Genomic DNA, 26,193 nt, shown 5'->3' with positions numbered 1-26,193 from the left:
TGGAATTCTGTGGTAACCTTCGGGGAAAGTCCTGTGCATGTGGACACAAACAGGGCCTCAGCACAGCCAGGACTGTACGTGTGACTTGACTCATTGTACAGGCGAGTGCAAAGCCTCACTTTTCTGAGGAAAAACTGGGAATACCTTAGGTTAACTACAGCAGAACCATGGTGGTATTTCTATGACTAGTTGGGGTATGGATTAAGGTGAACATGGTGCCTCTCAGAGCAATAACTGGCTTAGGTATCTGGACAAAGAGAAGCTGGCAGACAGTGCATCAAGCAAGGCTCATTCAAGACAGCTTTTGCAGTGCCTTGATGTTGTGCTGATGCAAAGCACTGAGGAGTTGAAAAAGATGAAACGGTGCCTGTTCATGTTCACATCATTGCTTGAAATTCAGTAATCATCAGCCCTTTCCCATGTAGCTGTGCATATCTCTAATGTTAAAAAAACAAACAAACAAAAAAAACCCCTAGACCTGGTTTTCTGGTAGATAGGTCATGAGTCCATGAGCTCCTGTCCCAGCCTGGCCACCTTTGCTGGCTGTGTCAGAGCAGGCCAAGGCAGGATGGCCTTTGGTCTTGCTCAGGCTCTTTGCCCTCAGCCCCCTCTGCAGTGTAACTCAACAGTCAGGGAGCTACATACCAGTTTGAGGATGGAGAACTGAGACACACAAGGGCACTTTGATTAGGGTGGCAGTCTACAACAGAGTGTGAAATGTAGCTCTGTTGAGCTGCAGAAGCTCTCATTCAGACCTTGAGCAAGTCTCTAGAGCTAATGTGAAGTGCAGAAGCTCTTACAGTTCCTGTATTTTTTGTCCTCTGTAAATTTAAATAGTTTCTGTCTTCTGACCTGGATATTTTATCAGTCAAGACATGCTGGAGGTGGTGGCATAGCTTGCTGGTTGAATCATTGTGGAAACTGATGCTATTAATGTTGCACAAGAACTGAATCTTCCCCACTGAAGTGTTGCTCAGCTCATGCTTCTCAGATTCATGAGAAGTTAAGTTAGTCAGGCTGTCCTCACTGCAAGTAGTTTTGAGAGTAAGCATGTTTATCATACTCAGAGTGCTGAGATCAGATTGGAAAGGGTGCAAATGACAACCAAAATGATCAGGAGATATGTTCATATCCAAGAAACAAACATGCTGGTTTGTTCTGCCAGGGAAGATGAGGGAGATGTGTAATCTAGTGGAGTTTAAAAATGAAGGAGAGAGAAATGTTGCTGCTGAAGGACTTGGTGATACAAGAACAGGTGGCAATAAATTGCTCATTAAAAAAAGAAACAAACTAATGGGCAAGGAACTAAGAGACTTTTAAGCATGAGATCAAAGAAACTTCAGACTTAGTCACTCAAAGTAGTCAGGGAAATCACCTAGAGAGGTTAGTTATGATTTTGAGAAATGATTTATGAGACGGTGGCAGTTACCTTCTCTTGCCACAAACTTGATTTAGTAGCTCATAAGTTCCTCTTTTTATAGAAAAGTCAGGCAGAAAAGGCACATTTGCCAGAGTGTTACTGCCACTGTACTTTCCCAAGGGAGCTGTTGCAGTGCTTGGCTATCCTGCTTTTCTGGTGGAACTGTCCATGGGGAACTGCAATGAGCTGTGTTATATCTTGATCTACTGCGAGATCTGAGAAGATGTGAGCGTTTGATTTCTCCGAAGGTGAAAGTAATTTCTCGTAATACGAGCTCAGATTGTTATTGCTGCAGTTACTGGAATGAGAGTTTCCTCCCTGCCTGGCTCTTCTTTAGATGTCTTAACTAGCAAAGTCTTTTATCCTCCTCTGCTTGATGCAGGGCTTTGGCCAGATTTTTCCCTCCATCTTTTACCAGAAGGAATAAAGAGTGACCATATTGATGCCGGTGAAGCTTCCCTGGGTTTGCTGTCACACATGACAGCAGCACAATGGTGCTGTGCTGCTGTGTGGGAGTTGTGCTTGGGAGATATTTTTCATGTTATTACAGAGACAGCGATGGAGTTAAGGCTATAATGCAGGGTCTCTTATAATCACACTCCTATTATGCTTTGTAAAAGGCTTTGCAAGCTTTTATTTTGTAACTGAGCACTGCAGCCAGAGCAGTGTTTCTGGTGGTGGATCGTGCACATGGTTTGGGAGGTTCGGTGCAATGTCTCAAGCATCCCTGTGTCATACTGTGTCTGTCCCAAGGACATAGCCCAAAATGTAACCTCGGTGAGGAAACAAGCAGGGAGGGGTTCTGCCCAAGTCAGCAGCCTCATCCCCAAGGCTTCCTCTGTAGTCTGTGGAAAGGGAAAAGTCCCTCAAGAGCACTATTCAGTACTCTGTGTTAGGCTACAACTGCATTGCCCCCAGGAGGAGCTTTCCTTTCCTGAGAAAACTGGCTTTGTACAACTTAGGACTTAAATCAGGTGTCAAGTATTATGACTGAGGATTTCCTGCCCTCTGCCAGGTGCTTGGGAATGCATTTGGGACATCTTTTAGGTGACATCTGCGACACAGAGGTCTCAATACTGTGAAAATCATGCATTTACATCCCTGTGCCATTTGCAAAGTTTATGTATATGGCTGACACGAAGGTGATCTGAGGCCCACAAACATTTGGATAGGTTTTTCAGATCTTGTGGACACAGTGTAGGCCTGAGCTTCAGCCCTGCTGGCTCCAACCCAGCAGGGAATGCAGCAACCCTGGAAGGTATACTTGGCTTTTGGTATGAGGTGCAACTCAGAATTGGTTTGGGGGTTTATAGTATACATGGAAATATATATATTACAGTATACATGGGAAGATGTTGAAAAATTTGAAGTAAAATTGCAGTGGGTGCTTTTGCTTTGTCTGTGTCTTGCTTGAGTCATGTAAAGCTGACAAAAGCCCTTAGGGCTGATGCTTGTATAGTTTTGGTTATGTGTTTTTCTTTTCACACCAGGCTTCGAGAAGAATGTGCTGTTGGTGGGTGATGGGAAGGTGGAAGAGAGATGTACAAAGCAACTGCTATCTTCTGGCAGTCTCTGGCATTTTTATTCTGCAGTCCTGCCTCTAGAAAGCTGGCCAGATATGTTAAAGGCATTGTAGAGTGTATTAGTTTAGTAAGGTTTAGCAGAAAATCAATGTGCAAGAACTAGCTTTCTTTACATCTGAGGAAAATTAATTCTGTGCACTGTGGTTGCTCCCACTTGAATAATGACATTCAAAATTTGGATTCCATGCAGGTGTCAGTTACAGTGAGCTCTTGGGAGAGGTTGTGTCAGTAAGAGCAGTGGCTTCAGTGACACTGTCAGCTTCTGCATGTCCAGCCTGTGGTGACCATGGAGGAAATGCAAGCTGAGAAAAATAGAATGAAAATGTTGAGCTCCACCCTCCTCTCGGTACAGCCTCCTCCAGATAAGCAACTGTAATCTCTGCTCAAGGATCTGGCTTGGACAGCACTTTGACACTTGTCCATTCCTGTGGCCATATCTGTTCCCTTTCCCCTGGCAGCTGAGGGAAGACTCAGGCTCTGGAGGCTTCAAGCCACCCTTGCAGCACACTGGGCTCATCCAGGAGCAGATGTGTGTGACATGAGCTGGGCCTGGCTTTGATGTGCCTTTGGGATGAGGCACAAGGGCCTCTCTCTTCCTAGGGCAGTCCAGAGCCTCAGTGACCCCCTCCTGCTTCAGGCAACTCCAGATGGTGGCACCAGCCTGTTTGAGCCCCAATTCTGACCAGAAACTGCAGGCTCAAGGAACTGTACCTGGCCAGAGGGCAAAATATTTGTCATTCCCATTTAAGGTCCTCTCTTCTTTGGAGCTTGAACATCTGATCAGACTACAAAACTGTCTGTAAAAGCACAGCTCTTCTCTGAAAGAGACTGCAAGTGTTTCATGTTTGTCTCTCAGGGATTTGGTGGCAACTGTGTGTGGCTTGCAAGTAGAAACAAACTTTTTTTTTTCCCCTAACTGCCTCTCCTCCAGATGCAGCCTGATCTCAGAGACCTGAGCTGTAGTCTTCCCATCACCCTCTGATCAGAGGGTTTGATAGAAAAGCTGAGTGTGCAGCAGCACCTGTGAGCTGGGGCCCAACTGTATGCACAAAGGGGCATCCAGGGAGTTCTCCTCGTAGGGCTGCTCTTGCATGAGCTGGAACTGAGCCCAGCTGCTGCCCTCCAGCATTATTTTGAACAAAAAAGTCACACTCTTCTTCGTGGTGCAGCTGTGCCCTTACTTAGTGCTGCCTTCATTGCCTCAGGTAGAGGCTGCTGGAGGGACCTGGGGACTCAGCAGTGCTCAAGGCCAATGGGGCAAAGAGCTCTTTATGCTTGCTGTTGTTATCTTTCATTTAGCAGGTGGAAAAGAAGCAGCAAAACAGGTGAAGTGAAGAGTTGCAAAAAAAAATAATTCTCAGGCGATGGTTTAGCAGAGAAGGTAAAATGCATGATTCATCTAGATACTCCTGCTTTCCTAAGCAATAAATGATGCTGCTTTCCTAACTGCACTATTCTCAGCTGTGTATTTTGTGATAAGAGCTACTGACAAAAGAGGATTCAGCCAGCACTGCTGGCCTCTGTCCACCTGAGCTCAGCCTCCTCATCCCCTCCCATCTTCTTGAGCCCTCCCTTGTGTGCAAGAAGGAAAGGCAAGGTCTGGAGGTGCTCTAAGTGGACTGAGCTCAGATCCTTGGCCAGGTTCTGACTCCACACACAACCAAAACTTCACTGACCCCCACCTCTCCTAATGTGCCTGGGATTTAGGTTTCTGCTGAGGTTCTGGTTAAGGTCTCCCCTCCTCTTCCTTCTTTGGGATGTGAGGGTGTCCAGGCTCACAGTCACACCTCCACCTTCTCTGGCAGACATGCCAGAGGAGAAACCTCAAGCAGAAGCAGGGAAGGTCACTGTATGTACACTAACAGCTTGTGATTTTGGTTATTTCTTTGAGCAAACATTATGGATCAGAGCTCATTCCAACCACAGCAGGCACAAAGCAGAGCCTGGGGCCAGGGAGGAGGCTGACAAGCCTGCTGATTCAAACTTCCAGCAAACAAGCCAGTGCTCAAGATCTGGCAAACCCCAGGTCTAAGGCTTGTGTTGTCTTGTAGAAAACAGTGAGCCTCGTGTAGCACCAAGGGCTGAGTGCACTGCTTGGGGTCAGGCCATCTCTCCAGACAGTGCCTGTTCAATCAGTGGCTAAGAACAAACTCTTGAGGGGCAGCTCCAGAGTCAGACTTGGAGTTTGTACCCTGGGACTTGTGCTCTCAAGCATCCTCATGTAAGGCTCTGTGAGCTGTAGAGTTTGATCTCAGGATTGGCTTTGGTATTTGACAGTATAGGAGCTCCAAAGGAAGCTTTGCCCTTGACTGGTACATTTCTAACTCACTACCACCACTTTATCTCCCACCTCCTTCATTTTTGGAGGAAGCCTCCAAAGAGTAGAGTTTAGAGAGCTGCAGACATTGTCTTTTTTTATTCAGATTAAACAGGGAAAGCTAGATACAGGTACCAGCATAGTCCGTGCCTGGAGCAATTCAGTTCCTTTGGACAAAAGCTTCAGAAAGCTGAGGAATAGGCCAGATCAAAGAATGGTTCTAGAATATTTATAGAGCACAGTTATGCTCCCAAATGTCTGCTGGGTCCTGAACTCTTGTAGCTGATGAAAACAATAGCTAGCTGCCATGCCTGATTTTCTCATTTCAGCCTTGCAGGTAGAGGAGAAGCCACAACAAGATAAAGCAAAGAAGAGGAACAAGTTTTCTTTCCCAGTCCAGGAAAAATAACCTGTTGGATTATAACCTGCTAACAGTGGAGAGTGCCAACATGAGCAGCGAGGGGGCAGAGAATCCCATCTCATCCACACTGACCCAGGGAGTGAAGAGAAAGAGGGGGAGACCAAAGAAGCAGCCACAGGTGAGAAAACATCATCCCAAGAGGATGCCTGAGGATGCCATGGCAGTAGCCTGGTGGGATCTGCAGACAGTCCTGGGAAGCTGCTTGCTAACAAGGACAAGGGGAGGAGAGGTGTTCAGGGTAAATGCTGGGGCTACCCAGGACAGCAGCAGGATCTGCACCCTGGGAAATCTCAGCTCCTGGCCTCAGAGGCACCTCTGATGTGACAGGCAGTGACAGTTCAGCCAGGACATGTGTGAGAGGGGCTGGCCAGGTCTCTGTTCTAGCCTGGACACTTTCATGTGTCATCACCCTCTGTTTCTGCACCAGTAATTGGATAGAACAGGCAAGGCCCCTTGGAACTTACTCATTTCCCCAGCCCAAAAGACAGACAAAGAGGTAGGAGTATTGCTGATCATCTTCTAATGCACTTCACAGCTGGAAAAGCAGAGACAACCAGCTGTTTAGGGGTATGGATGCTCTTAGGGGGTAAGATGGTCCAAGACCAACCAGAACGAGAGAATGTAAATTGTTTTAGGGATCATCCTGCTTAAATGGTTTTCTCCTTTTATCCCAGGAGGATGGTGGAAACACAGCTACTATCCCACAGGATGCTGTGGAACCACAGCCAGTGAAGAAACCACGAGGAAGGCCAAAAGGAAGCAAGAAAACGACTGTTGTAAGTGGGGGAACGGTGAGAGGAAATGGTTATACTCGTTTACAGAGGAGAGAAGCACTGCCAGAGAGACAAGCAGGGATGTTTCTCTTAGCTTAAAGATAGTGAAAGTTGCCCCTAATTCAGCTCAGCTTTAATTACCACCGTTGGAGAAATCAGTTATTGTGGTTTTAGTCCTTACTCACCTCCCAGCCTTCCTGTGTTGCCACTGCCTGTTCAGCAGTTTCCTCCCAGTGTTTCTCCTGCCAAATAATCACAACCAGTGCAGTCAGGCAGGTGTTTCCTCCTCAACTGTCTTCTATCCCCAGCTTTTGCTTTTTCTGCTGCTTGTGAGACAAGACCTTTATACAAAGGTCACCTTGGCTGTGTTCAGTGGTTTAGTCACAATGCCCAGCAAATCTGAGACCTGACAATATTTCTCCTGCTTTGTTTTCAATAAAGGCAGAACCTTCTGCTGGGAAGAGGCAAAGAGGGAGGCCCCGCAAGTGGGTGAGTACGGTGTTCAATCCTTTCCTTCTTCTCCAGTCACAGATCCTGGGGAACTTGCAGATGTGTTTGCCCTTCTCAGACTCTGTCTGCCACAACATTCTTTCAGCCTTGGTAGCCTGGAAATAATTAGGGAAGCTCTGAGTGCCTTCCTGATGGCCTCCAAGGTTCAGCTACTGAAGAATTCTGAGAGCCCAGAGGAGATGCTGTACTTCATTCAAGACATACCAGACTTCCACAGTATAGCACTTTCTCAGCCTTGGAATGTCAGACTAGAGATTCCATCCTTTCTTACAGAGAGGGTTGTCTTCCCAGGAGACTTGAGAGACTGAAGTGATTGCTTAGCATGTCAGTTTGTCTCAAAAGAAGAAACTTAAAATTAAGCTAAAAGAGAAATTTGATGAATGGAGAAACTTTGAGTCCTGCCAGCAGGAGACTCTTATAATGCAGCAAACAAAGGATTTGTAAGAATCAGTAGCTAAGAAGAAAACATTTCAGATGTAAAAACAAGACAAAAGGTTTTAATCAATAAGGATGTTCAGTCCTGTGAACTATTAATGGTATGCTACCTGTCATTAGGAGTGATTAATAACCCCCACAACAGCCACAAACCATTATTTAGTGTACATCACAAAAATTGCAAGACCCAAACCCAAGCTTTGCACTTGCTGCAGGAATCCATAGGTTTGTTGTACAGCTGTGGTGGCACAGGAGTGCTCAGGAGGGAAAGGAACACTTCTGGTTCAGCAGAACCAGAGGGACAGAGCAGCCTGTGAGGGCCATGCAGAAGGCTTGGGGGGAAATGTTCACCAGCAAGGAAGTGCCAGGATATGGGAGAGAACAGAAGTCTTTTCTAATGTGACAGTGACCTTGCATGCAGATATTGCCTGGATAGTGGGAAGCTGTTTGCAAACCCCGTGCAGAATGTCCCAGACAAGGGAATTGTTGCATACATTTGTTCCTTCTCTGCAGTCCAGGTGAGAAGGTAACAGTGGTTCAGCACACTCTCTTGCTCAAAGCCCCTTGCTTTCCCTAAGCCCATTTACTTTGTCATTTAAATACACTGACTGGGGAAGCCTGTGTTCCCAGTGCTTAAAGCAAGCAGCTGTGCTCACTGGGATCCTCAAGCTCTGTAGAAAATCATCAGAGGCAGAAGTGGCCATGTCTTACAGAATAAAACCTTACCCAGTGAGTTCTGCTGGTGTCATTTCTGGACTGACAAATCTCAAATACGAGCAGGAGTTTTTAATGTTTCAAAATGTGTTATATTAACTTTGATTAGTGGAGGATTCTGATGTTTCAGTTCAGAATTAAACAGCTGAAGAATTTTTGGGAGGCAAAACCAAAGCAGAAGAAAAAGAACAATCATTTTGGTATTAACTGTCAATAGACAAAATGTTTAGCTGGTCAAGACAAGGACAGAACCTGAAATATAGAAAAGATTCTTGATTTAAAAAGATTTCCACAGCCATATAATGGGCAGATCTTTTTCAGAGTGTTGGGCTGTGTCTCACAAGGCTGATATTGGGATGGTTTATTATGGATTCTGACAAGTATTCAGAGACTTGTGGATGTGTGTGGACATTGGATGCCCTGGTGTGTACTCTTGCCTGTGGTTGGATGTAGGCGTTAGTGGCAAATGGATGTACATTCATCAGGGCTGCACAGTCTTGTTTCAATGATAATCCACCTACTCTGCATATTTGCAGTTTTGTCTTTTGATACCTAATTTTGCATGGGGGGGGGGCTTGTTTATTTTTGGTGTTTTTTCTTTGCAGCCTCAAGCAGTGGTCCAAGAAGGAGAGTCTCAGGGAGGAGATCCTCTGGAAAGCAGTGACTTGGCTTTGAACTCGGCACCAGCCACACAAGGTTTGAAATTAGATAATCATCATTACATGAGACTGAACAGCAGAGCCACACTCTGGCAAACCAGGCACTTACCCACAGAGCTCTAGCACTGGCTGTAGTCTTCCTGGTAAATTCTATAAACAGGGGAGCATTTGGAAGGCTTCCAGGCACATTGCTTCCATCTAATTCAGTTGTGACTACTTCAGCAGAAATGGAGGTAGAAATAAAGAAAGGGAAGAAAATCTGTCTGTCTTTCCAAGAAGTCACACATCTGAGGTTCTGTCACTGCTACAGGTACAGCTCAGTGAAATTGTCTGGCAGGTGTGTAAAAAGTGAAAATAGTCTATTGTTAATGTCTTGCTTTAGTTGAAAAACTTTATGAATAGAAGATCTCTTGGTATTTGGGACGTTTTAGTACTCTGGATTAATTCAGAATGCTTCCTGGATGGTCTTCCTCTCACCTTCCTGGCTTGTACTCTAAGGCAGAGCTCTCTGGCAGTGGCTGGCACAGAATGATGGCACTGGCCAGTTTCAGTGGAAGTGGAGTGGAAGGCTCCAGTTTCTAAGGTTCTCTGTCATGAGATGCCAGATAACTGGTACTGCTGTTGTAGGAATGCACAGATGCACTACCCAGAGCCCCAACCTCTGAACCCTGCAAAAATACAAAATCGGAGTCTATACTATTCGGGACTGTTTCTGAGGTAGATTCCAGGAAAACTTGCGTGCATCTCTGTCCTGTCCTCAGTGGGCCTTGTAGGAAGCTCTTCATGAAATGTTTTCCCTGGGGGGAGAAGGGGCCAGGAGCCCAGGGCAAGCAGATATTGCCTGGTTTGCCTTGTGGCAGCGCAGCTACTCCCTCCTGACGCTGGGCAGCCCAGCCCAGCCCGGGTTCTTAGAAAGTCCCTGGAAATGCCACATGAATAAATGCCAGAGGAGTTAACCTCAGTTGCTCAATTCAGTTTCCTCTGGGGCTCCTGCTCCCGTATCATTTCCTGCCACGGAGCTCTGCGCTGACATCAGCGGAGCCGCAGGCTCTCGGGGGATGAGCTCACCTCCGCCCGGCCCGGCCGCCCTTGGGCCGGTTCAGCATCGCCCCAAACCACAGCCAGTGCGGCTCCTTTCTTCTTCCTTTCAGCCTGAGCGGGGCCCGGGCAGAGGCAGGAGGAGCCCGTTTCCCTGCTGTCGCAGGGGGGTGGCAGCAGATGTGACAGGATCAGCGGATGCTGCGGTTGCTGGGACGGGCCGTGCAGAAGGCGATAGCGCAGCCCCAGCCGCTGCGCTCGCCCCGTGCCGGGCACGGACAGGGCCTCTGCTCTGGGGAGCGTCTGCACTTCTGTGAGCACAAAAACGGCCCGACATCAGCGGGGATCAGCATGTACAGTGTGAAACCAGGCAATCCTCTGGAAAACGTCTTAAGTTGTTATTTGCTCAGGAGCTTGAGATGGAGTGGTAATCCTGGCTTAAAACTTCTGCCTGGGAAGGAAAAGGGGAAGCATGCTGTGCTGGCTTATTGGAAAGTGTAGGTCCTGGGGCTTGTTTGCAAGCACGGTGCAGCTGTAGCAGCTTGCAGACAGGCAGCTTCTGGATTAACCCATTCTGTGGGTCTGGGTTTTACTGGGGTATTATATGCCTGTAAGTTTTTGTGCTGCTCAGTGCAGGAGGTTACTGCTCTGAGACTTGTTAGCTGGAGTATGTGATCACATAATGATCTGCTATAGACACAGCCAGAGCTTTGGCCATTGAGGGCTTTGGTGGGCTTTTCCCCCTTCCAGGTGAGGATTTTTGAGGCGCTGCACCAGGGAGGGGATGGGAGGGTACAAGTGCTTGCCCATCCTTCAGGTTGTACACTGCACAACTCTGAGTGAGAAGATCTGCCCTGGACTTCGTGTCTGCAGCATTCAGATGAATTGCTGAAATAAACACTGACTCTGTCCCAGTCTGTTGTGGAGAAAATCAAGATATGCAGCAAGAGCTGCATTAGAAATATGCAAGGTTTGCAAGTCTCCAGTGGGGCAGAGAGCTGCTTTAAAGCCAGCTGGTTTTTATTCCCATGGCCTTTGCCTGGGGATCTGGCTCTGCTTTTCCCAAGGCACTGGTTATGGGAGACTCCAGGTTATCCAAGAGCAGGCAGAAGTTTGTTCATGGATCAGGCTCAGCTGTGTTGCTACCTGTAGATGCTACCAATCACAACTCCAGCATTAACATTTCTGTTCTTCTGGGTTAAGAAGCATTTGGGTTTTTTTCTGTGAGTACCATTACTGAAGGATTGATGAATCTCATTTCATAGGCTCCTAAGCCACAGTGGCAGATGTGGTTTGGTTTGTCTGAGTAACTTCTTGGCTAATGGACTGTAGGTGTGAGGGAGAAAGAGGTTGCTTTATGGTAGAATTTCCAAGTGCAAAGCCCAGAAGCAGCCTTGGGATCTTGCTCCTTTTTTTCTATCTTGCCATCCTTGCATTCTTTTTCATACAAACTTCGTCTACTTTGTTTCCTCTGCTGCCCCAATGGTCAGTTCAGCTCTCCTGAAAGCCAGGGGTTGAGGCATGGATCACAGCAAGCCTGTGTAGCCAGAAGCATTCCCCACTCACACCATTTCCAGACAATCTGCACATCTACTTCCCTGGTGTTTAATACTGGGTAGGGCACTTCAGGTACTTGATGTCTCATGAGGATTCAAGGAAATACATAATTACTGTCAGCAGAGGTGGTTGATGAGTGTTTGCAGAGCAGAAACCAGTCAATTTGACCAGACTGTCACTTGTGGGCCCTCAGTAGCCTCCTGCTGAGCCCTGCTGCCAGGGAAGCTATTTGTGTCAGGAGCTCCATTTAGCCTGGGGCCTGTACAAGAGCAATGGGAATGTTGTGAAGACCTTTGGTTGTTGGGGAGTGGACCCTTGTCACCTCTCAACCTTGTAAGAGGTACTCTGTAAGGGGTACTGGGCAGCAGGAATCCTGGACTCAAAGCTCTAACCCTCTGTCCCCTGTGATCTTTCCTTTAGACATCACTGGAAAAGACGGCTCCAGGTCTGCCAAAACCACTGGTCTTAGGAGATGTCTGAGTCACATCCCTGCTGCAGCTCAGTAATGTCCCACCTGTTTGTGTCTTGCTGAAGCCAGAGGAGTGGAAAGCAAACAGGACTTTTAATGTTGTATTTCAGATTCTTCATTTGTGATAATTTTAGCCAAGCTCTCTCCTGTTGCCTGTGGACTTGCTTACCCCAAACATCCAAACAAGGATTTAGGGGAAGAAATGGCAAATTGCCTTGTTGGAGAGAAGCCTTTTACAGTTTGTAGTATATCTTCTGTGAGTATAATGATTTCTCTTTAAAATACTTGGATCACCCGGTGCCTTGCCCTGCCACAGAGAGCAGTATTTCAGCAGAAGCTGACTCAGCAATACAGATACAGGAAAGGAAATCTATTTACACAGTTAATGGCTGAGCTCGTCTGCCATATCACCTCTGGCAGACTGATGGGGCAGTGCCAGGAGTTAAGTTTTGCTGTGTTGCCCCATAGGGACTGTATCTGAAAGACAGCCTTTGAGTCCTTTCTTGACTATTTCAGAACAAAAAACCTTCATGGCATTTCCAGCTTGCCCTGCACTGCTGTTCCAGTGGCCAGTAACTTGCATGCTTTAGGGGAAAGTTTGCACCCCGATGTCTTAGGGATTGATTCTGAATTTTTTATCTTAATGTGATCAGCTCAGGGCCATCTCTATAACTTCTTCTGGCCTGGTGGCTCTCCCCCCAAGTTTGATAGCAGCACCAAGTGCTTACAAGCTTAGTCACAGCCACTGGATTTCATCTCTTCAAAGGAGTGTCTGTAAAGAAGCAGTTACACAAAAGTTGCTTCCTTGCAGAGCCTCAGGATTCAATTTAAATTAGTTTAAATTCAGTCCCTAACATGCGTGTGTGGGGTCCTCTAGTGTCACAACTATGCAAATAAAAGCTGCTGATAGTTCAGTTTGGGGAGACAGCAGTAGCCAGTTGGTTTGAGATTGTTGCTGGCTGCTCTCAGTTTTACACTGTTTGCAGATTTGTGCTTTTGGTGTCAGAGCTGTTAAATTCTGAGAAATTGAGGGTATTTCCAATATCCAGTTGCAAATAGTGAAATCCCGGTGGTATTTTCCATCTCCTGGATGTTCTGCCTGCCTATTAAAGGGACAAAGTGGGTATTTCAATTATCTCTGACAGGATGTAAAATTGGCTAGCTTTACAGTGTTAAATATTTAAACAGAACATAATTGGCTTTAAATTTATGGTGGTGCATAGCAGAAACCCATGAAATGGCTGTGTATATTGAACTCATTTATTATCTTTTCATCAGAGTTCTGTTCCCTTGGCAAGTATTTATTTAACACAAGAAAATGTATGCAGAATTAAGAAGGGCTGAATGCAGAGATAATAGGGGGAAAAGTGGTTTTTTTTTTTTTCCTTTTGGGTCATTTTGTCCAGTCCATCTAGTTTAGTACTGATGAGTCCTGATCCCATTATTTCTGCTTAGTAGTGATGAGTCCCAGTCCTAATTCTGTGTGGTATCTGGTTTGCCCTAAGGGTGTGTATGGAGCTTGGTGGTCACAGCACAAAACTGCATCACAGATAATCTTTGTGCCTCCACTACCAAATAGCAGAGAAATCTAGGACTAAATGGATTAGATCACAGGGACTGACCTAAATCCTGTGCTATAGGATGAGCTGTGCTGCCAGATACAAGGAGTTTGACCCCCAGCTCCTGCTGTGGGGATTACTCTGGGTGGGACATGACACAAGTGACTCTCTACTGTTGATGGTTACATGAGAAGGTGCAGCTGATGCTCCCCTGAATTCTGCTGCTCTTCAGTGCACTCACAAGTTCAGCTGCAGTTCATATCTGCATTCAAAGGCTACTCCAGTAGCAGACCAATATATTTTACCAACTTCTGTGCCTGATTTTCAGTTGATTTGGCAGTTCATTACTCTGTTTGCAAGGCTATACTGCCCATTCAATTAACCCCTGCTACCTGAGAGCAGTAGCACTTGCAGTGTGAGACTGTAACTTCAGCTTCTAAATGGATTAGGGATTACATCTGGAAGAGACTCAGGCTTTTCCTGTGACATCAGTCAGTCCTTTCTCAGCTGATGGCATGGAGTAGGGGTGCACACTGCCTTGGCTAGATAGTAAATCCATCTGCTTTAGGTCAGCAGTATTGCTCTGGGAAGTACTTGCAAAGTACTCTTAAAATTAAAAAAAAAACCCTAAAAAAATCTAGTCTTTGCTAACTCTTACCACTCTGCTAAAAAAAAAAAAAAGCCAAAAAAAACCACAGTAAAGAAGTAAAACACAGTAAAAATGCAGTTGCTGGAGGAGAACAAAGAGAATTCCACTCTTTTAGGAGCTCTTCTGTGTGTAGTTGAAACCCCAGTCCATAACTTCAGCTTCCATGTTTACACAGAGAATTTAGAATGGAAATCAATGCCTATGAAAGGTGGGCAGAATTCCAGACATCTGCAGGGAGCTGGGATTTCACACTGGATCACTTGGATTGTCTTTTTTAAAATGACAAACATTTTTATTTCCCATATAGTTAATTACCTTTTCTGGAGAGACAAACCTACCTCTAAGCAAGTGCATGTCAAGTGTTTTTAAGCTCAGTTTGGTCTGACTTGGCCAAAAATAAGAGGTCATTACAGTTGGTTAAACCACAGGAGGTGAGGTGAAGTTTGTTGTCTAGCAAAGTTTGGAAGTTTCCTATAAATGGTTTTGGTGAAGGCATAGAGAGTGTTGGCAACTTGCAAATTAGCCTTGAAGTTTGTTAAATAAAGGTCTTGAACAAATGCCCCTCAGGCTCCTGCTTTGCCTCCTCCTTGTGCAGCACCCTCAGCACACACAGACACATCGCTGGATAAGGTGAGTGTCTCTTGACCTGGACTTTGGGGATTATAAACAAAAATCTGGTTGTTCAGGAGCAGCCCCAGATTGATGTGAAAACAAGAAATAATAAGCATGAGGAATCACACATGGAGAAAATCATTCAGCCTCCTAAGCCCAAATGTGGGTGCCTAATTCCATCCTTTTGTGTGTCTTGGAGGCTTGATTGGAACACAAGGCAGTTCTGCTTCACATGCACACCCAGAAGTGTCCACAGTCGAGTCTTTTTCTCCCCCACATAGTTCTGTGGGCTATACAGCTATTTAGCTTTAAATACAATTAATTGTCTGCCTGTGCACCGCCTCTTGAGTTCATCTGACAGCTTTCCTAACTAGTCCCAAGTCTTGGGGCTGTGGGCCAGATGAGGCAGGAGCAATTCTGAAATATACCAGCAATGTCATCATGTTCTGTTCCCCTCGGTGTGGGCAGAGCTGCAGGTGAGCTGATGAACCCCTGGTTTGTACAGGAATTCAGCTGAAGGGTAAGTTGGGATTGCTTTTTGTACCCTGGATGCCCAGGACTGGCAGCTGGAAGCTTCTGACTTCTCCAGCAAGCCTTTGTGAAGAGATCTGAGTTTCTGTGCTATAGAACACTAAACTTTGACCCCCACAGAGCTTCCCCTTCCAGGTTTTTCCCATTGAGTTTTGTTTTTGAAAGGGCAGGGGAATTCACTGCACACAAATTACCAGCAGATACTGGGGTAACACTCCAACAGTTTCTGTGGGAAATTGCAAATGACAGGGGAATAAGACAATCACACTAGACTTTCATGTAAATAGTTTAATTATATTTCAATGCTTTAAAACACAGAAACACTTGAATTAAATTACATCATAATGCTTCTGCTAAATTATACATCCAAGAACTGTGAGAGGAGGCGCTATGGAACTAAAAGAATATGAGCCCAGCAATTACCCATAATATTCTTTTAGTCTTAATTTCTGTACTTTTTTACTCTAAGGGCAGTTGTCACAGGACAAAGCCTACCATCACAGGGAGAATGGTTCAAGAGAATTCCTCTGTAGGTGTGTTTGTTGTTGCCCTGCAGCACACAGAACTGGCACAAGGGCACACACTGGGCTGAGGCATTGAGGAAACAGCTCAGCTCACACTTGCCTTTTGTTGAGTTTAAAACAACCATTTAAATTCCAGTCCTAAGAGTTCTGGAGGAAATGCTGCAATTCAAGACAGCTGGACATCCCTAGTGCCACATGTGTCTCTCTGCTGCTGCAGAGCCTGGAAAGGGGACAGGCAGGGAAGGGAGGAATCAGCTCTGTGGCTGCTCTCAGCACTTGCAGGAGCTGGCAGGTGTGTCTGCGTTGGGAGGTTTTTCTCTCAGCTGATCGACGGGAATACCCACAGCCAGCCTCCAGATTCTAAGGACCTAATCTGCATTACACTGAGTGTTTGTACCCATGCACCTTCCTTCCAGCAGGATCCCCGGGGGCAAAACAGCAGCAGCCTGGGAATGCCACCTGCCACATCCCCTGGCAATGAGGACTGGGCTGTTTTTCACACTCCAACCCCTAATATATCCCCAAAAATCCCTAGTTCTAAAAAGACAGCTGGATACTGAAACACTAAAGCAGTTTAGCCCTGCAAAGCTGCCCTGAGGGAAGCTGGAAGAGGGAAGGCTGGTAAGGAGCTGTGCCCTGCAGGGGTCAGGGCCACAGACCCAGGAAAGAGTCTGCATTTAATGAATGTGGGAAAAACAATCACACGGGGGAAGAACAAAAACTAACTGGCAGGTCCAAACTTCCAACAAAGCACATGATACCTGAATTGCCACTCTGCAACAACTCCTTGCATAAAGCTTTAGATCTGCATTCAAATTCTGGCTTGCCCTGATTCCCTTTAACTGGTGCTGTGAATGGAATAAAATCTGATTGACAAATGCCTGTAACAAAAGATCAGGAGGTGATCAGGGCATGGCTGGGCACTGGTGCTGCTCCCTGGCTGCTGTGCTGGTTGGCACCACTCAGGGCCAGTGCCCACCAAAAGGCTTTCAGCCAACAGACCCCCACACTGCACTGCCACGTGCCAAGGTGGCCAGAGACCCCTTGGCACTCTCCCTCCTGCAGCCCTGAAGGATGCACAGGCAGAGAGATGCTTCAGGGCTACAGGGAAACCCCTGGCTTACCTGTCTAGTCCCACCTACCTGTTCCTAGCAGGTAACTCGAGCAGAGGCTAAGGCAAAGCTCTGTGTTCCCTTCAGCAGGAAGAAGAGAAGGCTCTGACTGCAGGTCCTGGCAGGTAAGGAAGTAAACCAGCTGTTAGTCATCTCTGGGGGCAAACACTAGGCTGTTGTTGAGCCAATACATGTTTTTCCTTTTTTAAAAGAAAGTATTTCAAAGCTTAATGTTTTTTTTTTCCTGGATAATGCTCTGCACTGTAGAAACTTCCCTGAGCCAAAGCAGGAAGGGATAAATGGTATTGGAACCCTAGTTCTGCTCAACTCCTCTTTGTGGCCCAAGCACTCTTATTCCTAGCTCAGCCTCAGGGCTCACAGAGGCAGACAGTGATAGTCCCTGGCTCTAGCTGTGTGAGATCCCCTGTCTGTACAGGAGCTCTAATTTGGGATATTCAGCCACTTCCTCAGATTAAGATGTTATCGGCCAAATCTTCACTGTTTCACTTTTTCAAGCCAGTGAATTCCCCATGCTACAACATCACCCTGGTGCACATTTACCAGCAGCCACAGGCCTGGGAGGGGATAATCCCATGGTTGTGTTCTCCTTGCTGTGCCCCAGGCCATCCCTCAGCTGGGGCAGGCAGCTCTCCTGGCTCAAAGAGGCTTTGCCACCAGTCCCCAGCCAGGGCTGGCCAGAGCTGTGGTCACTGCAGAGGCTCATCCATCACTTTCCCTGGGGCCTGGGCATACAAAGCCAGTGGAGAAGTTTCCTGAAATGAAATTTCTCTCTCCTTCCCTGACCAGAGAGCACAGCTCTGTGCTCTGACAGGTTAATCTACACAAAGCAGGCACTGTTCCTAAACTCAAAGCTCGGTAGGTGGTGTCAGGCAGTGCCAGCCCAGTAACGAGCTCAGGAGCTTTTCATGGTAACACACGCACCAGAAAATCACCACTGCCCTCACAAAGGGTTTGTTTCCCAGAGTGCTGGCACCTCCTGTGCCCATGTGTAACACAAACCAACAGGTGCCCAGCTGGGCTCAGCAGATCAGCCATGCTTGAGGGAAGTCACTGCTTTGCTGGCTCCATCCTCCTTGTCCCCAGCAGGATCCCGGAGCAGGGCAGGTCCCGGTCATGCATTGATGGCGTTGGCCACGTCGGTGAACACGAGGCGGCTGGGTCTCTGCAGGGCTCCCTGACTCGGCAGCAGCACCTGCAGGGGAGCAGCAGAGCTGAGAGCCAGCACGGCTGCCCTGGCTCAGGGCTGCACCTTGGAACGGCATTGGCCCCTCCCAGGGGAGCCTGCCCGGCTAACAAGGCGTTAACAAGGCTGTGACAGGGAAATACAGCAGGCTGGAGAGTTAGTCAGCACATCCACGCCAGTTTAAAATCCCCGCATCATTGGATTACTGGGTCTCACTATTTATATATACAAGGCAGCGTGAAAAGGCTTGAGACATCAAGAAGGTCTGGAAATGTGCCTTTGCCTGAACATGAGCTGTTGTTTTAGACTCTCCCTCTCTTTTTGTACTGAATCTTTAAACTCTTGTACTTCCCAGGCATTAGCAAGAGGGATCTGAGGTATCCTGCCAGCCAGTCTGTCCCTGGAGAGGATGATTCTGGTTTTGCTGAGCTGAGGTTAACTCTGGCCTTACAATTTCTCCTTTACTACCTCCAGGCAAGCCCCCTATGTGGATTAATAGAGGGATCTGATGTCCTAGTATGTGCTACTCAGAGGACAAGATCCTTTGCTTTTATACACCACATTTCCTGCTTTCCAAACTAGTATATTTCATATGTTGGTTATCTTTCATATTCCAACAAGTCTCCTTTGAGCTCTTTAGCAGGTTGAGAATATCTCATGGTAAGTATTTTATAATTAGAGTTGTATTATTTCTTCTTTCCTTTTCTGCCTACACCAAGCTTGCTACAGATTTTCTGAAGGTATAAAGTGTGTGGAAACTCAGAACTGTTTGGGAGAACAACTGCTCCTGAACAGGAAAAGCAGGGGATGACATGGGCAACACAGTGTATCTGGAAAGGAATGCATTAAAGGAAAGGTATGTCTGCTCCAAGGACAGGCTGTGTCACTGGGTAAGGGACACCTGTTCCAACCATCCCTGCTGGCTTTTTTTTTTATTAAAAAGGCTTTTTGTGTGGTGGTGACAACAGAGGGAAGAGACAATACTGTGAAGCTGGACCCAAACAGTGGTGAGAAGCCCTTCTTTCTGATTTCTCCTACTTCTTGTTACACTGGGCAGGAGAGAGCCTCCTGTCAAATACCTGCCTGACTCCTCAGTCCACCCTAAGCACTCCAAAATGCTCAAGTCCCCACCTCCAGGGCTGGCAGAAATGGGGAAGTCCTCCTGAGATCTTCCCTATCCTGCAGCCCTACACAATCTCCGTGGCCCTGTAAGAAAGCAGTGCAGGTAGCAGTGGCTGCAGTGACCCTGGGGTTGCTGCCTACCTTGCTCTGTGATGCCTGGGCAGATGCTGCATCTCGCCCATGTTCCAGCAGCTCCTGCTCCAGCTCATCCTGCTCCTCGGTGGGATCAAAGTTGTACATGGGCATGAGCTGGTGCCGTAGCTTCTCCAACCTGCCCGAGGGAGGGGAGGGAAAGGGTTGGTTGAGAAGGACAGGGCTCAGGCTGCTTCCCCACCCCACTGCTGAGGCTTTCTGCAGGCTGCTTCTCCTGCTGCACAGGGATTCTGCTCCTGTGGCTCTTGCTGGATGAGGCTAAGAACCTGCTACATATAGCTGGCAGGAGTGCAAGACACCTAGAGCGCAGTTACAGGGATTAATTGCCATCACTAATCTATGTTGGCAGGCATTTACACACAGAGGAATCAGGATTTAAGTTCTTGCAGACCTTAAAAGATTATGCTTTATGTGGAGGGACAAAAGAAACAGTGGAACATACTGGCTTGGCATGTTGTGACTTCTCCCCCTGTCCCTCTGCCCACACCCGCCCGTCCTGCCATGTCACAGTCTGTCACAGCACTTCAAGCTCCAGTGGTCTGAGAGTAGTTTAACTCTGGGGCTGAAGTGCATAATTTAAACAGAAAATAACAAACAATAAATAGAAAATAGGAAAGAGATTCTCACAGGGAGCTGATGCCTGTGGACACTGTTCCTACTCTTGTATCATTGCTCCAAGAGACAGGCTATGAATTATTACTCAAAGGGTCTCCTCAGAGCTGGATGATGGATGGGGTGGCTCCTGGGAGAACACTGAGTCCTGCCTTTGGCTATAGCTGAGTTTTGGAGTAGAAGGAAACGCACAAGCAGTTACTGGCAGTGTCACCACAAGTATCTATTTTGGCAAGTGTTAGGATGACACATTCTTCCCCTGCTTCTCTCTGGGCTTACCAGCACAACCATTATCTCCAGCAGTGCTACTTTCACAGGCCAAGCATTGGCTGCTCCTGCAGCAGCACCCAGACCTGGGCTTTGGGGCTGGGCTAGGAAATTTTACAGTGGGCCACATCACCTTGTGGAAGTCTGTGGCCTGGCCAGATCTGCCCCAAGGAGTGAGGGAGGGAGGAGGTACCACAGCTTAAGGATCTTCAGCAGAGTCCCTGCTGTGAGATGGAAGAACCAATGTGATTCTCCCTGCATGCTGCTCTCCTCTCTATATCCAGCCAGGAGCTTAGCAAGGAAATGAAGACATGAACTCCTGGGCTGAAGCTGCATCTCTGCACTGTGCTGCTGCCACTTACTGTCACTGCCTGGGCTGCTAGAAAACACAGGAATGGCTGAAACCTGAGATCTACACCTCTCATGATGGAGTTCCCAGCTTCTTTATACACCCATAACCCTCTCCTCTGTTTTGATGCATCTCATAGGTGAAGTGTGATGACTTTGTAGGATCCCTGACCTCCTCCTGCTCAGCTTTATTCTCCTTCCAAAGCTGTGGAGGAGTCTTTGACACTTTGGTGTCAGGGGGATGCCCAGTCCCAGGAGTGCAGTGTGCCAGCCTCAGTCACACAGTGTTCTCCCACAGATCCCTCCCCATCTCCTCCTGAGCTCACTCTGCATTTTGAAGCACTGAGTTCCCTCCAGCCAGTAACAGATCTCACTTACCTCTTCCTCTTCCTGATATACAGAACCTGAAGGAGAAAAAGAAGCATCATTACAGCAGTCCCAGTAGGATGGGGAATAGCTGAGAAGTTTTGGGCACACAGGAAAGAGGTAGAGAAGGTTGGAATCACTGTGCACCAAAGTGGGGGAAGAGAGAAGTGACAATGACACTTCATATGCATCACTGTGAGCTTGGCAGCACATCATGTCTGACACTAAGTGCTCAGTGGCCTGTTATTAGGTGTGTTAGTAGGAGTAGGAGTATTAGGTGGATTATGAGGTGCAGCTCAGCACATTTCTGTGGCTGCAGGATGTATGTTGCAATTTAAGAGTGGATGAAAAAGCTTCCCTTTGTGATTTTCATGTGCAAATTTCCTACAGCACAGAAGTGCTGCTACCCCCTCCCCAGTACAGAGGGAAGAAGCAAAGAGGGAGGGCATGCTCAGGGACTTGCCTCTGTCAGCCTGTGCAGGGAAGAAAGGGAGGCTTTGGGCCTCCACAGCCTTGTTCTGAGAACTACGAACGCTGGATGCTGCTCTTGGGAACTTTGGACTGTTTCCAGGTTTTCTTAGGGGCTTTTGGAAAAATTCCTCCTGGGGCCTGCAATGAAATTTTGCAGTAGGCTCCTCTGATGGCTGTGTAAGTGAAGCCCTTCCTTGTACAAGGAATGGGAGCTTGCTGCTACCTTCTGTTCTCTGTTGGCAGGGAAATGAGCTGGTTACATAAAAGGAGAGCTGCAGCCCTTGCACTGCCCATGGTGAGCCCAGAACTGGGGTTTCTGAGAGCTTCTGCCCACAGCATTAATGGCAAGGTTAGTGACACACCAAACCCTCAAGGACTGATACCCAGCATGCAGAACCTTGGAAATGCAGTCCAGGCTGAGTCTTGCTGACATGGATTCAGGCCACTTTAATTCAAAAAGAATTACCCCATGTCCACAGGGGGGACTAAAATGGTTTAAACAATCTGCTTGTAAAGTCAATATGGATAAACTTTTTTGTGGGGCCCAAGAGAAGGTTTAAATCAATGCAGCTGTTCCAGGTAACAAGTCAGAACAGAATCTGCTTTTTTTCTTTTTAATCAAACTTCCTATTGCTATTAAAAACAAATACTGAGACCACATATGGCTGCTGCTAGGCCTGCTGAGCATCCCATTTGGACCAGACCTCAGAAATACTGGAGCACTTGATAAAGGCCTTAAAAAAGAAAGGAATCTCAGGAACTATCAGTTCCCAGCAGTTTTGGGTGAGACTTTAATAGAATGCAAATAAATTATTCAGTGCAAATCAGTCCTAGAACCTCTAGCCACCCTCCACCCTCAAGAGACAGGAATGTTTAGCTGGGCTGTCTTACCATTGCTACAGCCAACCCAATCACAGTAATGATCCCAAAGGAAAGCAGCATGGTGCTCATGCCAGGTCCAGTGCTGGCCATCTCTGGGATTTTGGTGCTGTTGAAACTGGCAGTCTCAGGGCTTATGGTGGCTGTTTGTGATACAGTCACGTCCAGAGCTGTCCCTGGGTCTGGCTTGGCCGTGGTGGGGGTGCTGTGATGCAAGTCATGCACAGAGGGTGAGCTGTAACTCATCCTGCCAGCTCTTGGTAGCTCCTGTCACCAAGCTGTTGTCCTCTCCCATCAGCCACAGAAGTGCAGAGCTGTCCTTCCAATCCAGGGCCCCACGTGAGACCTGTCCTGCAGCATCACCACTGATGGGTTTTCTTCAGGGTAGGATCCACACTGGACTTGGCCTAGGACACAATGAGAACAAATGAGCAGTGCAGAGCTCCTGGAGACAGGCACAACCTTTCCCACAGTGCCCCAATTCACCAGCACAGTTTTTGAATGCCTGCTCAGAACAAGAAAAATGTTTTTTGAGCTTACTGAGAGCCCCCAAAGTCATGCCTAATTCACGTGGAGTTGGTGACAACACTCCCATCGCTACTCTAGCTCTGCTTTCTTGCAGTCACTTGGAAATCTATGTGGGGACAATCTCAGAACCCTTGTCTCTGGTGTGCCTCAGGCTGAACCAGGTGGTTTCTATCTGCCCCACGACAGAGCATTTTCCTGCTTATGTCTCTTTCTTTTAATTTTAGAAAAGCTGTATTGATCCCCTTATCAGTGGGAACATACCCAATGAAATGGCACTCAGCTGTGAGGCATCCATATCTCAGGATGCTTTTTAGGGAATCCAAAGTAGGAGTTCCCTGTTGTGGTGAGTCCCTGCACTATCCATTGTCCCACTGCTGCTCATCCCAGTGCTCTGGAAAGGGTGGGTTGCATCAGTCCTCCATCTAAAGACACCGAGTATTTCTCAATCCCTCATGAAAGCACCCACTCAAGATTAGTCATGCACTGGCAATTATCAATATTAATTTTAAAATTAGTCCAATTTTGGATTGGAGTTGTGAAATTTGATAGATCTGTTCATGCTGAGAACATGAAAGGTGTTAATTGCTTCATACTTCTATTGTGCAAATGATCAAGAGTTGCAAAACACCATGGGATGAGCCTATGGGAAGTATTTACACACTTGGTTTATAAAAGCACTGTAACTTTAGATCACCATGCAGCTACCTCTGGAGCTGAGCTGACTTGAGAACTTCTGCAGCAGTTCTCTGGTAATTTCCCTGCAATTCAGCAGACATTACATCTCTGGGCTGGAATGCAGCTGGGACAGAGGGGTCAGTGAGCTCTGAACAGACAACGCTGTGCCCGCAAAGAGAAACGAGCCATTGTTCTGCTCCATTCCAGGCCAGGTTACTGTGCAGTTCCCATACTGAGGTGCCTCACTGCTGTCCACAACTGCAGGAAGCAGCGTGATCAACATCTGCCACTAACATCTGGAGCAGGGAATCCACCCCAGGCAAGCAGCAGCAGCCTGTGCTGTGCTCAGTCAGCAGCTGGAGCAGCCACTCCACTTGTCCTGCAGCTCCCTGAGCAGGTAAATGCTTTGCCACTCATGCAGGGTCTGCCTCAGTCCCCTGGAAACAACTTTGTGAAGCCAAGGGGAATTCTGAAGTGCCTGGGAGACACTGTCAAACTCCCTGGAGTTTCCAGAGAAATGTGAATAATAACAGTTCTGCTCTGGTCCCTCCTAACATGGTGCTGGGTCACAAGTCATTGCAGCTGAAGGGGATGGTGCCCGCCACTGACCATCAGCCATGTGCACTCTGCTTAAACCACAGGGCACCTGGGCTTCTCCAGCCACTCCTGACCACAGCAGAGCTCAGGTGCAGGGCACACCTGGGCACAAAGATGGCAAATTTGACATCAGTGTCACAACAACTGCAGCAGAAGCAGCGACAGCCCAGCAGGGAAAGGGAAGGAATTATTGAGCAGATCGAGCAGCTGCTCAGGCAGAATCCATCAATTTGTGCTATTCAGGGAAACTTTCCATAATGATAATACCCATTTTTTAAAAAGCCACTACCAAGGAAATAAAAAGTGGAAAAAGAGCCTAAGTGAAAGGAGTGAAGCAGGCCCAAGGGCTTTGCAGAGTATGGCTGTAGATCTTGAACAGCTCTGAATTTTGGAAACAAAATGCATTAGGCCTTCAGCTGAATGTGGTGTCAGTTCTGAAAAACCAAAAAAGGCTGAGTTGAAATAAGCCAGCTGAAAATCTGGTGAAGGGAGAACGGGGGCTCTTTTGCTCTTGGCATTCTGTTCATGCTGAAGGATTCCCGTGCCCACAGACCCAGCTCTAAAAGCAGTCCAGTGTCAAAGGTGTGTGCCCTGGCTTAGACAACCACTCCCAGGTTCAGACAGTGCTGTTTCTGCTCCCCAGCTCCTCCTGGTCCAGGCTGCAGACAGTCAGATAGGGAGGCTGAGTGCAAGGATGGCCCAGGGCCCACAGCTTACATGGCAGAGCCTGGGGGGGTCCCCTTTCCCCACCACCTTCCTTTCCCAACTGTCAGCCCTGTGCTGAAGTTTGATCTGCAGGCTGGGCACACTCCAAGCCTCTGATGGCAGCTGTAGGGCCAGGGACAGCTACTACCTATCACTGGCAGGTTCCAGCAAAATCTGTGCACAAATAGAACAGAAGAGGAACCAGATCCTCAGCTGCTGCCAGCTGGCATTGTTCCACTGCCTGCACCAAGAGAGCTCCTCGCACAGCCAGGAGTGCTCTGTGCTGGACTCTGCTGGGTCTGCAAATAAGGAAAATGCATTTGTTTCTCTCCCAAGCTAGCATTTCCAAACTGATCTCTGATAGGTGCTGCTCACTTCTGAGATGCAGAAAATTGTTTTGGGCCCCACCTTGAGCCTTTTCTGAAGTATTGGTTTTAATCTCTGTGCTGCTGTTTCATTTTGGGGGTGACAGGAACAGAAATTTGTGTCACAGGGATGAAAATGGGTCAGAGGGTCTCTGGATGAAGAATAATAACAAGTATAGTTTCTTCATTACTTCGCCAAGATGAAGTATCTGTAATAACTCAGCAATACAAGCGGCACTGCGTTGCTGCTGGCAACGGGATGTGGCTTCCCAGTGGGTGAACTTTTGGCTTCCCCCACCTCTGACCAGGCTCCAGGGCAGGGGGAAGCCCCGACCGCCCGTGTGTGCCCGCTGCCCCGGAGCTCCCGGGCTGTCGCCCTCCCGCTGTCCGAGAAGGGCACGGTGCCATCCCTCCCTGGCCCAGCAATGTCACCGCTCTGTGACCCCGCTCTGGCACACACCGAACGGCAGCGAGCGCCCTGTGCCTCCGCACCGCTGCCCGCCACTCCATCCCCGCGGGAGTCCCTCCTTCCCCAGCCCGACCACAAGTTTCCGGGCGGATAACGGGTGATGGGGCCCTCCCCGCTGCCCAGGCGGAGCGGGCTCACAGCCGCTCCCCGCTGCCGCCGCTCCGCCGGGCCCGCCCGGGACGCGGCCGGGGCCGGACCCCGAGAGGCCGCGGCAGCCCCGCAGTGCCCGCGGGAGGGACGGCGCGGCCCGGCCCACCCCGCCCCTCCCTGGAAGCGGCCCCGCGCCGGGGCGGCCGGGCCGGCACTTACTGCGCGCTGCCGCCGAGGTCCGGTCCCCCCGGGGCGGGCGGAGCGGCCGCCGGGGGCCGCGCCCGGGGCCGGGCCGGGCCGCGCCGCTCGGCTGCGCTCCGCGCGCACCGCCGCTGGCCCCGCCCCGCCGCACGCCGCCCCAGGCCATTGGTCGGCGCCCGCGAGGCTCGGTTCGCGATTGGTCTATGAGGTTGTCACTCATGCGCGCGGCGGCGGGCCGCCGGTGCGCTCGGGAGCGGC

General features: G+C 48.3%; 2 protein-coding genes across 6 annotated transcripts in view; one reads left to right on the top strand and one right to left on the bottom strand.

The window, feature by feature from the left end:
• Window positions 1-14,661, top strand: part of LOC135307841 (high mobility group protein HMGI-C-like) — a 51,882-nt gene extending 37,221 nt beyond the window's left edge. For 4 of the 5 annotated variants that reach the window (XM_064432362.1, XM_064432360.1, XM_064432364.1 and 1 more), the window contains exons 2-6: window positions 5,650-5,859; window positions 6,416-6,532; window positions 6,956-7,003; window positions 8,779-8,869; window positions 11,848-14,661. In XM_064432362.1, coding sequence (XP_064288432.1) covers window positions 5,770-5,859; window positions 6,416-6,532; window positions 6,956-7,003; window positions 8,779-8,869; window positions 11,848-11,933 — 432 coding nt within the window. In that variant the 5' untranslated portion in view covers window positions 5,650-5,769 and the 3' untranslated portion in view covers window positions 11,934-14,661. The remainder of the gene's footprint in view (window positions 1-5,649; window positions 5,860-6,415; window positions 6,533-6,955; window positions 7,004-8,778; window positions 8,870-11,847) is intronic. The other variant, XM_064432365.1, reaches the window with a different exon arrangement.
• Window positions 14,662-15,520: 859 nt separating this feature from the next.
• Window positions 15,521-26,077, bottom strand: C9H3orf18 (chromosome 9 C3orf18 homolog). Its single transcript, XM_064432359.1, has 5 exons — window positions 25,954-26,077; window positions 22,318-22,712; window positions 20,968-20,993; window positions 19,351-19,480; window positions 15,521-18,096 (listed from the first exon to the last, which is right to left on the bottom strand). Exons 2-5 carry the CDS (start codon window positions 22,549-22,551, stop codon window positions 18,016-18,018), a joined length of 471 nt encoding a protein of 156 aa, XP_064288429.1. The 5' UTR covers window positions 22,552-22,712; window positions 25,954-26,077; the 3' UTR covers window positions 15,521-18,015.
• Between the last annotated feature and the right edge of the window lie 116 nt (window positions 26,078-26,193).

The sequence above is a fragment of the Passer domesticus genome, chromosome 9 (genome assembly GCF_036417665.1).
Source record: "Passer domesticus isolate bPasDom1 chromosome 9, bPasDom1.hap1, whole genome shotgun sequence".
NCBI lineage: Eukaryota > Metazoa > Chordata > Aves > Passeriformes > Passeridae > Passer > Passer domesticus.
The sequence above is the reverse complement of the archived record's forward strand: the minus strand, read 5'-3'. Positions and strand labels throughout refer to the sequence as shown.